General features: G+C 45.1%; 1 protein-coding gene across 4 annotated transcripts in view; it reads left to right on the top strand.

Annotated features, from left to right (window-relative positions):
* POLN (DNA polymerase nu) overlaps positions 1-18,490 on the top strand; it is a 161,537-nt gene that overhangs the window by 124,131 nt on the left and 18,916 nt on the right. For all 4 annotated transcript variants that reach the window (XR_013533228.1, XM_008993707.6, XM_035294609.3 and 1 more), the window contains one exon: positions 16,413-16,495. Coding sequence is in view for 3 of the 4 variants with exons in the window: in XM_008993707.6 (XP_008991955.5) it covers positions 16,413-16,495 (83 nt within the window). In the remaining variant the exon portion in view is untranslated. The remainder of the gene's footprint in view (positions 1-16,412; positions 16,496-18,490) is intronic.

The following is an 18,490-nucleotide window of genomic DNA, read 5'->3' on the forward strand; positions in this document are numbered from 1 at the left end:
ACTTAAATTTCAGTTAACAAAACATATACAAGATCTGTATGCCTAAAAATATAAAATACTGATGAAAAGAATCAAAGAATTCAAGAGAAATACCTTGTTCATAGTATAGAAGACTCAACATACAAATAATGTCAACTCTCCCAAATTGATCCACAGGTTTATAGTGCAGTTCCTGTTATACCCAAATAAGGTTTTTGTCGACATAGATGAGCTTAGTCTAAAATGTATATGAAAAGGCACAGGGCTTAGAATAACTAAAACAGTTTCGAAGAAGAATAAAATGGGAGGAATCACTCCACCTGATATTAAAACTTTATATATGGTGCTGACAGAAGGATAGGTACCAGATCAACAGAACAGAAAAGAGAAGCCAGAAATAGACCCACACAATATGCTTAACTGGTTTTTGACAGAGGTGTAATGTATTAGACAGGAAATAATTCTCTTCAGATTTGTGTCAAGCCGAGCACTCATAAAGCCAACTTGAAAAGCTCATATCTACATTGGATGTTGCATATGTCTTCCCTGTGTTTTATTAGCTAGTATTAGTTCTTGGGAGAAGTTCAAAAATAAGAAGCTTTTGATATTTGCATGGTAGTTGCTTCTAATTCCCCATCAGCAATAGTAATCCAGCATTTGTGACTTATACTATAATTAGTTGCAGTGGAAATAATTTTTATGTTCCAAACAGAGGACTAGAATAGCACATGGTAAAAAAGCAGCAAGATCAAATCCACTCTTAAAAATGTTTGTTTCATGTAAATGCCTTATTGTTTGAAACACAAAAAGCAAAAAGGCAATTTGATGTTATATTCTGAAATATTGAGTAACATTTTCAAAAAATAACAATTTCCTTGAAAATCCTTTAAGCTTACATAAATGGATTTTGGAAGAAATCAACTATAAAGTCACAATTTGAGAGATGGGTGCCTGAGACTCAGAGAGCTCGGATTTGCCCAGGAAATGCACAGCAGGTAGGACATGCCTCAGACAGCTCCAGCAGCTTCACACACACACACACACACACACACACACACACACACACACAGCCATTATGCACTGCAGGGTCCAGGACATGCCATTGAGGCGTCTTCTTCAAGGAACCATCGTGTCTTTGGCTCATTAGGTGATTTCCTAAGTTTTATAAAATGCAAATAAACAGCAATTCTTATCAGCTGTGCATTCAACTCAGCATTTTCAGACTGAAACTTAGAAGAATTTTTAACCGCAGAACATGTTTATTTTTTTCTTTTGCTTAAGATTTCTGTGCAGTGTTTCTCTGAGGCTGTCTCTACTTGCAGATGACATGATTGTCATTGTAGAAAATTCCAAGGAATGTACAGAAAAAGTACAGGCAAGTGTGGAAGACAGTATTGCTGTCTGTGGCTCCGTGTCCAGGGAAGATGCTGCTTCCCTCCCCGGTAGGTGTCAGACTTAAATTCCAAGGAATGTACAGAAAAAGTACAGGCAAGTGTGGAAGACAGTATTGCTGTCTGTGGCTCCGTGTCCAGGGAAGATGCTGCTTCCCTCCCCGGTAGGTGTCAGACTTAAATTCCAAGGAATGTACAGAAAAAGTACAGGCAAGTGTGGAAGACAGTATTGCTGTCTGTGGCTCCCTGTCCAGGGAAGATGCTCCTTCCCTACTTGGTAGGTGTCAGACTTGGCCATGTGACTTGCCAATGGAACATGAGTAAAAGTGACATGGCACTCCTAGACAAGACTTTAAGAGCCTGCACGGCTGAGCACATGCCTGTAATCCCAGCACTTTGGGAGGCCAAGATGGGTGGATCACGAGGTCAGGAGTTCGAGACCAGCCTGGCCAATATGATGAAACCCCATCTCTACTAAAAAATACAAAAATTAGCTGGGTGTGGTGGCAGGCACCTATAGTCCCAGCTACTCAGAAGGCTGAGGCAGGAGAATTGCTTGAACCCAGGAGGTGGAAGTTGCCGTGAGCCGAGATTGTGCCACTGCACTCCAGCCTGGGCAACAGAGCAAGACTCTGACTCAAAAAAAAAAAAAGAGGCTGCATGTGGTTCCTCTTCATTTTTTTTTTCCTCTATGACAACTGCTGGTAACATTTTTGATAGAGGTTGCTCCATCATCTTGCATTGTAAATGGTGGACCAACCTGTGATGGGATGCGGTACAGGTGAAAAACAAACTATCCTTCTTGTAAGGCAGTGAGATTTTGGAGTGACTTCTCGTGGTAGCATAACCTGGCCTATCGTGGCACCTGCAGGAACGGTGCTGTAAGACACTAACACATCCTGAAATGTGTGGCACTGGCTTCAGGGCCAGGGCAGACAGTGAGGAGATGTTGCCTGGAGGACGAAGGATGGTAGTTGGTAAACGGTATAACGTTTGGTAAAACTGTCACCTGTGATAACTTGCGAGGCAAATGATATCCCCAAGGAGCCTCTGGCTTTAGGCAGATATGGGCCAACAGAATGCTGAAACATACTTTGATTGCTATGTCTACATGTGACAAGGTACTATAAGAAAGAGACAAACTCAGAAAAGAATTGGCCTATGTACAAGTAGGAATGAAAGTGAAGAATGAGATTCCTGAAAGTTGGAGTCTTGCACATTTAAATGTATCAGTGATTCTCATCTCAACCCATAAAAGAAAATCTGAAAAGGCCTGGTAGCAACAAAGGCCAATTCAAAAACATAAATCAAAGGTGTGGCCTCAATTCCTGCTGCCAACACAGCAGAAAGAATTAAGGCGGCACCCCAAAATCCGTACAGTTGGGCAACATGGCTCTGGTAAAAGAGGGTAAGAGTTTGCGGCTCTCCCATATGCTCCTGGTAAACTCAAGGTGCCTGCAGTGAAGTCTAGACAAAGGACACATTTCTCCAAATGAACTGTGGGTGTGTCTGTCGGTGCGTAGACAGAGCTGCCTAAAGTCAAATAGGTAAGAAGCTGGTCACATTTATAAGAGTTGCACTGCCCAAAGAGTCACCCATCTGGGCTCAAAGAGACTGGTTACCTGAAACTCAAAGCAACTCTTGGGCTCCAGGTCTTCTATAGGCAGGAAACCGTCTGGGAAATATTCTCATTCCCCAAGGAAAGCAAATTCTTCACTGCTGTCTTACACATAACCAAGAAGGGTAAAGGGAAAGGAGGCCCCAGAAAGTGGCGTTGGGTCCGACCCTTTGGCTTTGTTTCTGAGTGCACGCAGTAGTGAGGGCTCTGTGTGATTTCTTTGGCTGTAAATGGCATTAGTGATACCTGTGGTTTCTTTGGGGTGGTAGGGCGTAGTTACTGTTGGAGGCTGTGGTAAAGTTGTGCTGGATGGGCCTGTCTTCGGGTCTCAGTGGTAGTGGTAGTAGCTAAGCAAGCCTGTCCCCGTGCCCTGGACCAGCGTATGCTGGCACCTGTATTGCGGTTCCAGGCAGAGCAGTTCTTGGGCCTCTTGTTGGCTTTCTCAGGTGCAGTTTGTACTCAGGATGTCCTGGGTGGGTGAGTGGGCTCTCGAGCTCCTGCAGCCAGGATGGTGTGAGTGATGGTGGTAGCAGTGGTTGTGAGATGCTGTTTTGGGTCCCAAGTGCTATGCATTTATGTTGGCAGTGATTGCAATGGGCTGTGCAGGCCAGCAGGCAGCACTTGCAGGTAGGAGTCAGCTGAGATGGTAGTGGTAGGGTGTTTACGCCTAACCTCTGTCCCACTGGAAAAGAACTTGAGTGTCCCGGGTGGTGAATTGCGTTGTGGAACCCCCAGGACCCTGGATCCTGCACTCTGTCAAGGATGAAGCCAGGCACAGCTGGACCTGGTGAATTTGTGCTGGCCCATCAGTGGTAAGTACATGCACCTGCCTTGCAAGGGGCTAGAAAGGGCCTGGCAATCCTCAGGCCTCTGGTGAAATGTTTGGGTGAAGGGCAACAGCCACTATGCGGAGGTCCTGTTATGGGAGCTAGGGCCTGTCCCAGTGATCACAGCCTTGGCTGGAGAGTAGGGAACTTGTGTCCCTCCCATACCCCAGTCCAATCTGGGCATCCTCCCCCACCCCAGCTGTCATAGTTAACTCACTGTTCAGTCAGACCTGGAGCTGACACCTAACCCACAACTCAGCCCTGGGCCGTAAGAGCCCCTGCCCAGCTCAAGACCAAGCCTCCACTGCTACTCTTGTCCTGCTCAGTTCCCAGGGGAGGTACCTACTTCCAGTGCTGGTGGCTGCAGCCCATGCCGTGCTTGCTTCCCAGTTCTAGTTGTGGGAGCTTACCCTCTGCTCACACCCTTGTTGCACAAGCAGCAGCCCAAGTTCTCCTAATGCCTAGGCTTAACACCTAATGCCTATTAGGAGCTAGGACCGAGAATGGCATCTTACTGTAGCTGCTTAGGTCTCAGGAAGGATGCAGGGCCCAGGGCATATTCCCTCCTTGGAACAGGGCTAGGGAGGGTCAAGGTGCTCTTCTATGGCCTGGATTGTACGATCTCCCAGTGGGAAAGTGGACCATAGAAAGACTGTCAGCCCCTCCAGTATTGGGAGGTCACTCTGGCTCCCAGCCCATCCCAGCCATCCAGGCTGCCTGTTTTCCTTCTTCCTAGATTGTGGAGTTTTCTTTTGCTTTTCTGTTGAACTGCTGTGTTCCATCTTGGATAATGTATTCAAAGTATGATTGTCTACATAGCATTTGGTTCTTCAAAGTGGATGAAGCATGCTTGAAATGCATCTAGTCAGCTGTCTAAAAAAAAAGACATTTCTTAGTATGGTTTGTATTGTTTGTGTTTCTTTTCAATGCTCTCCTAGTTATGGGACTTATGGATTCTCCTTTGTTTTCTTTAGCCTTATTTAAGTTTTGATCTTTTCATGTTTAGGCATTTATTCCATCTGGACCCCACTTTTGTGATTTGTGTGACAACAAAGATCTCATTTGATTTTTTCCACCATGGTGACCCAGTTGTCCCAGGTCAACCCATGGGGCCACGTCCAGAGTTTCCCCTCTGCACCACACCAAGACCCGTGAGCCTCAGCATTGCCCCTGGGCTCTGTTCTACGCTGTGTGCAGCTCACCATCATCCTTCCATGACTGCTTCCACATTAACGAGCGTCTGATTTATTTCTACGTGTGATAGGAAATAGGCATTGAACTTCATAGTTTCCCAAATAATTAGTCAATTCCAACCCAAATCATTGACTGTGTTTTAAAATATGCTATCGCCTGTTAGGGGCTTTCTCTTTGTTTCCCCTGATTTATCTGTTTTGACTCCTGCATCGGTATTGAGCTCTGTGTACATTTCCCTTTTCTTCCTCATTACTCACCCTTTTTCGCTTTGGCCTGACTGTTCTCTTTGATTTGTTTTTCAGATGAAGTTTAGAATTGCTTTCTTAAGTTTTCACCCCCAATCCCCGACACATAATTGAAACTGTGCTAAGGTAAAACTGGATATGGCAAAGTTGATGCCTTTTCAGTGTTGTCTTCTGCTGTCCAGGAGCACAGCACATCTTCCGCTGTGTCCTTTAATGCCCCTTCCTTGATGGAAGTCTGGTGTATTTCTTCTTAAACTTATTTTTGGGTATTTTGAGATTTTTATTGCTATTGTGAGTGTGGTCCTTTTCTTTTATTATAGTTTCTGTTTATTACTGGTAGGAAAGCTATTGATGCTCCTGTATTTACTGTGGAATTTTTTTTCTACGATTTTAACATGCGATACAATTTATTTGTTTGTTCATATATATATATATATAATTGCACTTTAGGTTCTGGGGTACATGTGCAGAGCATGCAGGATTCTTGCATATGTACATACATGGCAATGTGGTTTGCTGCCTCCATCCCCCCATCACCTATATCTGGCATTTCTCCCCATGTTATCCCTCCCCAACTCCCTACCCCTCGCTGTCCCTCCCCAGTACCCCCCAACAGACCCCAGTGTGTGATGCTCCCCTCCCTGTGTCCATGTGTTCTCATTGTTCAACACCCGCCTATGAGTGAGAATATGCGGTGTTTGATTTTCTGTTCTTGTGTCAGTTTGCTGAGAATGATGGTTTCCAGATTCATCCTTGTCCCTACAAAGGGCATGAACTCATCATTTTTTATGGCTGCATAGTATTCCATGGTGTATATGTGCCGCATGTTCCCTGTCCAGTCTATCATTGATGGGCATTTGGGTTGGTTCCAGGTCTTTGCTATTGTAAACAGTGCTGCAGCAATGAACATATGTGTGCATGTGTCTTTATAATAGAGTGATTTATAATCCTTTGGATATATACCAAGTAATGGGATTGCTGGGTCAAATGGAATTTCTATTTCTAGGTCCTTAAGGAATTGCCACACTGTCTTCCACAATGGTTGAACTAATTTACACTCCCACCAACAGTGTAAAAGTGTTCCTATTTCTCCACATCCTCTCCAGCATCTGTTGTCTCCAGATTTTTTAATGATCGCCATTCTAACTGGCACAAGATGGTATCTCAATGTGGTTTTGATTTGCAGTTCTCCAGTGATCACTGATGATGGGCATTTTTTCATATGTTTGTTGGCCTCATATATGTCTTCTTTTGAAAAGTGTCTGTTCATGTCCTTCACCTACTTTTGAATGGGTTTGTTTGTTTTTTTCTTGTAAATCTGTTTTAGTTCTTCGTAGATTCTGGATATTAGCCCTTTTTCAGATGGGTAGATTGCAAAAATGTTTTCCCATTCTGTTGGTTGCCAGTTCACTCTAATGATTGCTTCTTTTGCTGTGCAGAAGCTCTGGAGTTTAATTAGATCCCATTTGTCTATTTTGGCTTTTGTTGCCAGTGCTATTGGTGTTTTAGTCATGAAGTCCTTGCCTATGCCTATGTCCTGAATGGTTTTGCCTAGGTTTTCTTCTAGGGTTTTTATGGTGCCAGGTCTTTATGTTTAAGTCTTTAATCCAGCTGGAGTTAATTTTAGTGTAAGGTGTCAGGAAGGGTCCAGTTTCTGCTTTCTGCACATGGCTAGCCAGTTTTTCCAACACCATTTATTAAACAGGAAATCCTCTCCTCGTTGTTTGTTTTTGTCAGGTTTGTCAAAGATCGGATGGTTGTAGATATGTTGTGTTGCCTCCAAGGCCTCTGTTCCGTTCCATTGGTCTATATATCTGTTTTGGCACCAGTACCATGCTGTTTTGATTACTGCAGCCTTGTAGTATAGTTTGAAGTAAGGTAGCATGATGCCTCCAGCATTGTTCTTTTTGCTTAGAATTGACTTGGCTATGTGGGCTCTCTTTTGGTTCCATATGAAGTTTAAGGTGGTTTTTTTCCAGTTCTGTGATGAGGGTCATATGTTGCTTGATGGGGATAGCATTGAAACTATAATTACTTTGGGCAGTACCGCCATTTTCACAATATTGATTCTTCCTAACTATGAGCATGGAATGTTTTTCCATCTGTTTGTGTCCTCTCTTATTTCCTCAAGCAGTGGTTTGTAGTTCTCCTTGAAGAGGTCTTTTACATCCTTTGTTAGTTGTATTCCTAGGTATTTTATTCTCTTTGTAGCAATTGTGAATGGCAGTTCATTCTTGATTTGGCTCTCTTTAAGTCTGTTATTGGTGTATAGAAATGCTTTTGATTTTTGCACGTTGATTTTGTATCCTGAGACTTTGCTGAAGTTGCTTATCAGTTTCAGGAGATACTGGGCTGAGATGATGGGGTCTTCTAGATATACTATCATATCATCTGCAAATAGAGACAATTTGGCTTCCTCCTTTCCTAATTGAGTACCCTTTATTTCTTTCTCTTGCCTGATTATTCTGGCTAGAACTTCCAGTACTATATTAAATAGGAGCGGTGAGAGAAGGCATCCTTGTCTAGTGCCAGATTTCAAAGGGAATGCTTTCAGTTTTTGCCCATTCAGTATGATAGTGGCTGTGGGTTTGTCATAAATAGCTTTTGTTATTTTGAGATACGTTCCATCAATACCTAGTTTATTGAGAGTTTTTACCATAAAGGGCTGTTGAATTTTGCCAAAGGCCTTCTCTGCATCTATTGAGATAATCATGTGGTTTTTGTCTTTGGTTCTGTTTATGTGGTGAATAACGTTTATAGACTTGCATATGTTAAACCAGCCTTGCATCCCTGGGGTGAAGCCTACTTGATCGTGATGGATAAGCTTTTTGATGTGTTGTTGCAATTGGTTTGCCAGTATTTTATTGAATATTTTTGCATCTATGTTCATCATGGATATTGGCCTAAAGTTTTCTTTTCTTGTTGAGTCTGTCTGCTGGGTTTTGGTATCAGGATGACGTTGGTCTCATAAAATGATTTGGGAAGGATTCCCTCTTTTTGGATTGTGTAGAATAGTTTCAGGAGTGGTGCCAGCTCCTCTTTGTATGTCTTGTAGAATTCAGCTGTGAACCCATCTGGAATCTAGGCTTTCTTTTTGGTTGGTAGGCTATCAGTTGCTGCCTCAACTTCAGCCCTTGTTGTTGGTCTATTCAGGGTTTTGACTTCTTCCTGGTTTAGGCTTGGGAGAGTGCAAGTGTCCAGGAATTGATCCATTTCTTCCAGCTTTACTGGTTTATTTGCATAGAGTTGTTTGTAGTAATCGCTGATGGTGGTTTGTATTTCTGTAGAATCTGTGGTGATTTCCCCTTTATCGTTTTTTATTGCATCTATTTGGTTATTCTCTTTTCTTTTTTGTTAATCTGGCTAGTGGTCTATTTTGTTGATCTTTTCAAAAAAAAAAACAGCCCCTGGATTTGTTGATTTTTTGAAGGGCTTTTTGTGTCTCTGTCTCCTTCAGTTCTGCTCTGATCTTAGTTATTTCTTGTCTTCTGCTAGGTTTTGAGTTTTTTTGCTCTTGCTCCCCTAGCTCTTTCAATTTTGACGATAGGGTGTCAATTTTGGATCTCTCCACTCTTCTCATGTGGGCACTTATTGCTATATGTTTTCCTCTAGCGACTGCTTTAAATGTGTCCCAGAGATTCTGGTACGTTGTGTCTTCATTCTCGTTGGTTTCGAAGAACTTCTTTATTTCTGCCTTCATTTCATTGTTTATCCAGTCAACATTCAAGAGCCAGTTGTTCAGTTTCCATGAAGTTGTGCGGTTCTGAGTTAGTTTCTTAACCCTGAGTTCTAATTTGATTGCACTATGGTCTGAGAGACTGTTTGTTATGATTTCCATTCCTTTACTTTTGCTGAGGAGTGATTTACTTCCAAGTATGTGGTCAATTTTAGAGTAGGTGTGATGTGGTGCTGAGAAGAATGTATATGTGGGGTGGAGAGTTCTGTAAATGTCTATTAGGTTTGCTTGGTCCAGATCTGAGTTCAAGTACTGGATATCCTTGTAAATTTTCTGTCTCGTTGTTCTGTGTAAAATTGACAGTGGAGTGTTAAAGTCTCCCACTATTATTGTGTGGGAGTCTAAGTCTCTTTGTAGGTCATTAAGAACTTGCTTTATGTATCTGGGTGCTCCTGTATTGGGTGCATATATATTTAGGATTATTAGCTCTTCTTGTTTCATTGATCCTTTTACCATTATGTAATGCCTTTCTTTGTTTCTTTTGATCTTTGTTGGTTTAAAGTCTATTTTATCAGAGACTAAGATTGCAACCCCTGTTTTTAGTTGTTGTTGTTGTTGTTTTGGTTTTTTTTTTTTTGGCTCTCCATTTGCTTAGTAAATCTTCCTCCATCCCTTTATTTTGAGCCTATGTGTGTCCTTTCATGTGAGATGGGTTTCCTGGATACAACACACCAATGGGTTTTGACTTTTTATCCAATTTGCCAGTCTGTGTCTTTTGATTGGGGCATTTAGCCCATTTACATTTAAGGTTAATATTGTTATGTGTGAATTCAATCCTGCCATTTTGATGCTTGCTGGCTGTTTCTCCCATTAGTTGATGCAGTTTCTTCGTTGTGTTGATGCTCTCTACCATTTGGTACGTTTTAGAGTGGCCAGTACTGGTTGTTCCTTTCTGTGTTTAGTGCTTCTTTCATGAGCTCTTATAAGGCAGGCCTGGTGGTTATGAAATCTCCGAGCAATTGTTTGTTTGTAAAGGTTTTTATTTCTCCTTTGCTTATGAAGCTTAGTTTGGCTGGATATGAAATTATAGGTTGAAAGTTCTTTTCTTTAAGGATGTTGAATATTGGCCCCCACTCTCTTCTGGCCCATAGGGTTTCTGCCAAGAGATCTGCTGTGAGTCTTAACAGGCTTCCCTTTGTGGGTAACCTGACCTTTCTCTCTGGCTGTGCTTAGCATTTTTTCCTTCATTTCAACCCTGGTGAATCTGATGATTATGTGTGTTGGGATTCCTCTTCTTGAGAAATATCTTTGTAGTGTTCTCTGTATTTCCTGGACTTGAATATTGGCCTGCGTTGCTAGATTGGGGAAGTTCTCCTGGATAATATCCTGAAGAGTGTTTTCCAGCTTGGATTCATTCTCTCCATCATATTCAGATACACCTATCAAACATAGATTAGGTCTTTTCATGTAATCCCATATTTCTTGGAGGCTTTGTTCATTTCTTTTTACTCTTTTTTCTCTAATCTTACCTTCTCATTTTATTTCATTGCGTTGATCTTCAATCTCTGCTGTCCTTTCTTCTGCTTGGTTGATTCGGCCATTGAAACTTGTGTATGCTTCACAAAGTTCTTGTGTTGTGTTTTTCAGCTCCATCAGTTCATTTTTATTCTTCTCTAAGCTATTTATTCTCGTTAGCATTTCACCAAACCTCTTTTCAACGTTCTTAGTTTCTTTGCATTGGGTTAGAACATGCTCTTTTAACTCAGAGAAGTTTGTTATCACCCACTTTCTGAAGGTTGTTTGTGTCAATTCATCAGACTCATTCTCCATCCAGCCTTGTTCCCTTGCTGGTGAGGACTTGTGGTCCTTTGGAGGAGGAGAGGCATTCTGGTTTTGGGTATCTTCATCCTTTTTGCACTGGTTTCTTCCCATCTTTGTGGATTTATCTACCTGTGGTCTTTGTAGTCAGTGACTTCTAGATGGGCTCTCTGAGTGGACATCCTTTTTGTTGATGATGAAGTTTTTTAGTTTTCCTTCTAATAGTCAGGCTCCTCTGCTATAGGACTGCTGGAGGTCCACTCCAGACCCTATTTGCCTGGGGATCAGCTGCAGAACAGTAAGGGTTGCTGCCAGTTTTTTCTTGTTATCTTTGCCCCAGAAGGATACTCTCCAGATGTCAGCCTGAACTCTCCTTTATGAGGTGTCTCTTTGGATATATGGGGGTTGGGGAGCTTCTTGAGGAGACAGTCTGTCCCTTACAGGAGCTCAAGTGCTGAGCTGTGAGCTACGTTATTCCATTCAGAGCTGCTGCGAAGGTGCATTTAAGTCTGCTGCAGTGGAACTCAAATAACTGCCCTTTTTTCCCAGGTGCTCTGTCCTGGGAAGGTAGGGCTTTATTTCTAAGTTCCTGATGTGCTGCTGCCTTTTTTCAGAGATGCCCTGCCCAGCAAGGAGGTAGCCTAGTCACAATCTGCCAGCAGAGTCATTGCTGAGCTACTGTGGGCTCTGCCCAGCTGCTATGTGAACTTCCTTGCAGTTTTGTTTGTAAAGGTATAGTTAGAACTGCCTCGGTAATGGTGGTCTGCCTCAGGAATGGCAGACTGCCTCAGTAATGATGGACTGCCTCAGTAGTGGTGGAATGCCTTGATAATGGTGGATGCCCTTCCCCACAACAGAGCAGGACCATCCTGAGTCCAGCTGTGCTTGCTGTGAAACTCTCAATCCAAAGTGTTTCAGATTGCTGGTCTTTGTGGGGGTGGGACCCACTGAGCCAGATCACCTGGCTCCCTGTTTCAGCCCCCTTTTTGTCAGTTGAATGGGTGACTCTGTCTCCCAGGCATTCCAGGTGCCAGTTGAAACAGCCACCCAGATTTGTGTGAGTTTTTGTGCAGAGACCTGCTGCACTGGCTGAAACAGCTGTGCTGGAAACTTGTGGTGCTTTTCCACCCAGGAATCTACTGGTCTGTGGGCAGTAAAAACTCATTTGGAAATGCAGTGATCACTCACCTTCTGCATTCTCACTGGGAACTGCACTCCAGAGCTGTTCCTATTTGGCCATCTTGGATCCCTCCCATCTACTGTGGAATTTTTTATGGCTCATTTTTTTCTTTATAGTTTTCATTGGTTGGAAAAAATTTAAATACCAGTTATCAAAACAACAAAAACCAAATTTCCATAAGCCTACCAGACTTACTTATGGGATTTCCCCCATATATTTATCTGCAATTATATAACTTAAAATCAAGTTATAACATATAAATTATTTGTAACCTAGCATAATTTTTGGCTCGCTCTCTCTCCCTCTTTTTTTCTTTCTTTCTTTCTTTTTTTTTTTTGAGACAGGGTCTTACTCTGTCACCCAGGCTGGAGTGCAATGACACAATCTCAGTTCACTGCAGCCTCAACCTCCCAGGCTGCAGTGATCCTCCTGTGTAGGCCCCCCACATAGCTGGGACTACAGGCATGTATCACCACACCTGGCTAATTTTTTGGTATTTTTAATAGAGACAAGGTTTCATCATGTTGCCCAGGCTGGTCTTGTACTAGATCACTTTTTTAAATAAACTTTTTATTTTAGAACCATTTTAAATTTATATAAAAAATGGCAAGGATAGTACGAAGAGTTCTCATACATCCCACACCTGCTTCTCTGTTATTAATGTTTTCCATTAATATGGTACATGTGTCACAATGAATGAACCCAGTACTGATATGTTGTCATAAACTAAAGTCCACGCTTGACTTGGATCTCCTCAGTCTTTCCCTGCTGTCCCCTTTCTGCTCCAGGACCCCCTCCATGACACCACTTAGTCACAGTCTCCTTAGGCTCCTTTGGATGGCAACACTTTCTTAGACTTGCCCTGTTTTCAATGACCCTGACAGTTTTAAGGAGGACTGGTCAGGTATTTTGCAGAATGTCCCTCCATTGGTGTTTGTCTGATGTTTTTCTCATGACTATACTGGGATTTGGGGTTTGAGCACAGAGGTGCAGGGCCATCACCATCACACTGAGTCAGGGACACACACTGTCCACAGGACTTACCGCTTCTGATGCTGACCTGGTCACCTGGCTGAAGGCGTTTGTCAGGTTTCTCTACCGTAAAGATACTCCTTTCTACCCCGATTCCACATGGCACCTACCCTTTAAGAGCAAGTCACTAAGCACAGCCTGTATGTAATTAAGGAGGGGGAGATATGCTTCGTCTTTCTAAGGACAGGTTATCTATATAAATTATTTGGATTTCTTCTGTGTGGGAGATTTGTGTTTGCCCCCATTTATTTATTTAATCATTTAAATCCAAATCAGCATGGATTCATGAATGTTTATTTTTTACTTTGAGTTATAATCTAATGCTTTTTATTTTCTTACCTAAATTGTAACAGCTTTGGCCATTGGGACCTCTTGCAGTTGGCTCCTGTGTCCCTTTGACTTGACCTCGTGTGCGTGTGTGCATGTGTGTGTGTGTGCACGTGTGTGCATGTGTGTGTGAGTGTGCGTGTGTGTGCGTGTGAGTGTGCGTGCGCGTGTGTGCGTGTTTCCGTGTGTGTGTGCGTGAGTGAGTGTGCGTGCGCGTGTGTGTGCGCGTGTGTGTGCGTTTACGTGTGTGTGTGCGGGTGTGTGTGTGCACGTGCGCGCATACACATTTATCACTTTCTTGTTTACTGGCACTAAAAGACCTTCCAGGCTCCTCTTGTATGTTTCCTGCCCCAGTCCTGGAATCAGCCATTTCTCCAAGGAGCCCCATTCTTTCACTGGAGAATGGTATTAAAAGGCAAAGTCTGGGTGCTCAGTGCTCTTTGCTACTGAGCAGGTTGCTTCTAGGTTTTCTCAGCTGACAGAACAAGAAGTTATGCATGCATGCCAACCTGTGTATATACACATATCTTTAAATATTCCTCTCTGTAACCATGTGCATCGACATAGAGCTTACCATGAGTTCATACTGATGTCTGCAGTACTAACACATTACCCATGGATCATTCTAGCTCCTTCCCTTGCTTATGTACCTGGTATCTATCTAAATTTACCAAGACCTCTATGATCATTTTCATTTGATTAAATTTAAAAATATTTTATGAGATATTCTACAAAAATGTCATGTAGTTGTTTATTCATCGTCACCCAGGCTGGAGGGCAGTGGCACAGTCATGGCTCACTGCAGCCTCCACGCCCCCAAGCTCAAGCAGTCCTCCCACCTCAGTCTCCTGAGTAGCTGGGACCACAGGTGCATACCATCATGCCCAGTTAATTTTTAAATTTTCTTTTATGTAGAGACTGGTTTTGAACTTCTGGCCTCTGCTGATCCTTCCACCTTGTCCCTGCAAGGTGCTGAGATTACAGGCTTGAGCCACTGCACCCAGCCCATTTGGCTTTTTGCTTTTTTATCTAAATACAGCTGTTAACAATGTCAAGATTAAGGGCGAGCTAAACAAAGGGGGCAAAATAGTTTAACACAGCAGGAAAAGGGGGAAAATCTGGAAATGCATTGGTACTTAGAAATTAGGTGCCAAAAAATCAGTGAAGTCTGGGATGTCAGCAAGAATGGCAGGTACACAGCCCCATGGGCCTGTCCCCCAAAGAAACATTGAAAAAGCTAATAAAACTTCAGAACCAACTACATCAAAACTTTGAAAAACAGTCAGAGGTTTACAGCAAGCAAGCAAATGCTGAATCAAGAAAAAGGCAGGCTGGGAGTGCTGACTCACGCTTGTAATCCCAGCACTCTGGGAGGCCGAGGCAGACAGATCACTAGGCCAGGAGTGTGAGACCAGCCTGGCCAACATGGTACAACCCCATCTCTACTAAAAATGTAAAAATTAGCTGGGTATGGTGGCAGATGCCTGTAATCCCAGCTATTCAGGAGGCTGAGGCCCGAGAATCACCTGAACCCAGGAGGCGGAGGTTGCAGTGAGCCGAGATCACACCACTGCCCACCAGCCTGGGTGACAGAGTCAGGCTTCATCTCAAAAAAAAAAAAGTAGAGCCTTGTGATGACCCTGCTTGCCCTCCTCCCACCCGTCAATCTTGAAGGCAGCAGCATGTTCCTAGCATGGGGCCTGGTCCCTGCATCTGGAGGCAGAGCACACCTTACTCAAAAAGAAGTGGGTGTTTATTCTCACTAGTCCAGTGGCTGCCTGAAGGGCTGACGCAGGGGCTTGTCATTGTTTCACCTAACTCAGAACCCACTTGCTGCAGAAGAGTGGCAGACATTGCTTGAAAACATTGTAAGGCAAATAACTTCCAGCTGCCTGGAGCTAAAAATTATAGTTGAGGCAAACAATGGAGCACTGAAAGCTCTGGACAAAAAAAAACTGAGGAGAGAGACACTTTTGGAAATTAGAGCATTCAGAAGTACCTGTAGATACCAGGAAATGTAGAACGCCCCATGCATGCCCAGGGAGCTTGCATGCTCAGAGATCTAGGAAGACCTGAGGCTGGTCTCTATGCTCAGTGCAGGCAGGAAGTGAAGGCTAAGGTAGAGCTGTGAACAGCCTGGCTAAGTAATGAAGCAGGCGCTAGCACAGAGCCAGCCACAAAACAGACTGGGAGAAGTTTCTGTTACTTTTTCTGTTCTCTGTTCTCTCTCTGTCTCTCTCTCTCTCTCTCTCTCTCTCTCTCTCTCTCTCTCTCTCTCTCTCTCTCTCTCTCTCTCCTCTCCTTCTCTCTCTCTCCCCCCTCTTTCCTTCCCCCTTTCTCCCTCCATTCCCCTTTCTCCTTCCCTTCCTCTGCCCCCCTCAGCTTCTGAATCTGAGATACCCACTCCATCAGGAAGGACTGGTGTAGATGACAAGGATGTTTACAAAAGCAGCAGGCAGGAGGCAACACTCAGGGCACATGGTAGGCTGCCTGTCCTTTGGGGGTGTTCTTGGAGGAGGAGGGCCTCTTGGTGGTGCTGAGAGTGCCCTGGAGCTCCTGTGCTACTCAGATGTCTCAGCTTTAATCTCTGGAGATTGCTGTGGTTCAGATGCCGGTCAGATATTGAGTTGATCCTTATTCTATCTGAATGCTGTAGCTCCAGGGTGGGACTCACCCCCATGGCCTCTGTCTGTGGGAAGCCAGGACAGAGCTGCTCATCTAGTCAAGCAGTGGTACTAGATAGGCCTCGAAATCAGCGCCCCCACCACTGCAGCAGACACAGACATGGCCCAGGCCCAGGCACCTCAACATGAGGGATGGGCTTTCCTGAAGTTGGGTGGGCATGCCTTTGGTGAAAGCAGTTTTGAGTTTTGATTTGTGGAAGCCCGGGAATGTGGGATGGTGCTTGGCCAGCAGCAGCTGCTGCAGCCTCACCGTAGGTATCTGCCTGGGGCCCTTACCAAGCTGGCACTGCAGGTGTGGAACATCTTCCTGCCAGTGTGCCAGCTGCCGTGAAACTGTGAAGAATTTCCAGAGGAAGCGCAGTGATAGGGCATGTGGTTAGACTGTCTGCCCTGCACTGACAGTGCCTCCTGTGCCTGAACACACATGGTCTCTCCATGCAGGAAGGACGTGCCCATGGAACATGTGACACATGCAGACAGAGAGCAAACCAAGAAGGTGGTGTACTCAGTGGTCTATGGAGCAGGTAGGCTGCGGGCCAGGAGCAAGAGTCTCGGGGGTCACCTGTAAGCTGACAGCCGTGTACCTGTGTTTAAATGTGGCTGTGCCTCAGAGATCATCTGTGAGTTCCTGGGTGTTGTTAATGCTCTGTTGACACCTGTGGCCACCAGACACTGGCCAGACCACCCCACACCTTGACCTGCTCAGCCTCTCAGGGGAGGCCATGGATGTGGGCAGGTCCAGTGTGACCACGCTGTTGGCCCCACCTCTACACCATACCACTGTGCTAGGCACCACTGCTGTGCTTGGAGACCTTTGAGGAGACCCTGGTCCACACACATGCCAAGGCATGATAAAGTTAGACAGCTTAGCCTCAAGGTGTGCAGCACTTGGACTCACTGCCACATCTCAGCACGCACCCCAGCTCCCTAGGGCAGAGCTCACCCAGCTCGGCCACGCAGCCAAAGCACCCCACAGAGGGCAGGCCTTGGGCTGTGAGCAGGGCGGTGGGGGTCCAACGTCAGGGGCTAGGCCAGGAAGGGCTGGAGGACCAGAGGTTTGGGCTGGCTGGGGCCTCTTCTATAAGCACCCCTCTCCCTTCCCCTTTTCTCTTCCCTTCTACTCCTCTCCCTCCTTCCTCCTAGCTCCCAGCCCCAACACCCATGTCAGAGCAGGCCGTCTACCTCTCTTTGACTCTCCCTTTGACTCCCTGACATGGGCTGTCCGAGACTTTTTAATTCTTTTCTGGCCCTTAGTGATGCTGAATCAGTGTGGCCTAATTTCCCCAGCCAGCCAGCTCCTTCTTAAGCCTTTCAGACCTCCTTTCCCTATGATGAGCAGCAGGGCTTGTGCAGAGACCCTGAGAAGAAGATTCACCACCCTACCATGGAAACCCTTTGTGTATTCACAGAAAGGCAGCAAAACCAGGCTTCAATGGAAGAATAACGGGGCAAGCACTTCGTAGATTGTCCCTAAGAGCTGCCCTGCAGTCTCCATTGAGACTGTGGTGCTGCTGGATGAGCGTCCAGAGTGCCCCACCTTGGGACTGTGGATGGATGGCCTGTCTTGAACCGCTACCAACCAGCCAGGCCAGCTCCAGCCTCGGCTTTGCACTGCTGTTCCCCGTCACCACCAGAGCCCGCCCTCACTTCTGCAGACCTGTGCTCAACTCTCCCCTGTGCAAGCTTCCTCAGCCACAGTAGTGGTTACCACTTCTGGGTAACAAATTGCCACAAACGTAGTGACTTAAAATAATGCACACTACCTCACAGTTCTCTGGGTGTGGGCATGCCATAGCCGGGTCCCCTGCAGGGCTGCAGTCAAGGTCTTAGCTGGGGCTGTAGTTGCGTCTGTGGCTCAACTGGGGGAGATCCATTGTCTTGGCTTCTGTTTCTTTGTTGTCTGTTTGTTGTTTGTTTGAGACAGAGCCTCGCTCTGTTGTCCAGGCTGGACTGCAATGGCGCAATCTCGGCTCACTGCAACCTCCAATTCCCAGGCTCAAGCAATTCTCCTGCCTCAGCCTCCTGAGTAGTCGGGATTACAGGCGCCTGCCACCATGCTCAGCTTATTTTTTATATTTTTGGTAGAGACAGGGTGTCACCATGTTGGCCAGGCTGGTCTTGAACTCCTGTCCTCAAGTGATCTGCCCACCTTGGCCTCCCAAAGTGCTGAGATTACAGACATGGGCCACCATGCCCAGCCGGCTGCTGTTTCTTGCTGGCTGTCAGCCAGAGGTGATCTCAGCTCCTTGCCACGTGGGTCTTACACCTTGGGCAGAGCCTGCATCTTGGCAGCTCTGCTCTTCAAACCAGCAAGGGAGCAAGAGACGCCAGCTCTTCACCCGCTCACCTGTTCATGGTCTCGTGCCCCAGCTCGAATATGGGCGCCTCAGAGATAGGAGCTCATCAGCTTAATTCACTGCCTGGCACAGAGAAGACACAGGAACAAATTAGTGGACTTGGTGGTCTCAGCTCCACTTTTAAAAACAGTTTGATTGTGTACATGGTTTTTGGAAAATAGC

Source organism: Callithrix jacchus, chromosome 3, assembly GCF_049354715.1.
Source record: "Callithrix jacchus isolate 240 chromosome 3, calJac240_pri, whole genome shotgun sequence".
NCBI classification, from domain to species: Eukaryota; Metazoa; Chordata; class Mammalia; order Primates; family Cebidae; genus Callithrix; species Callithrix jacchus.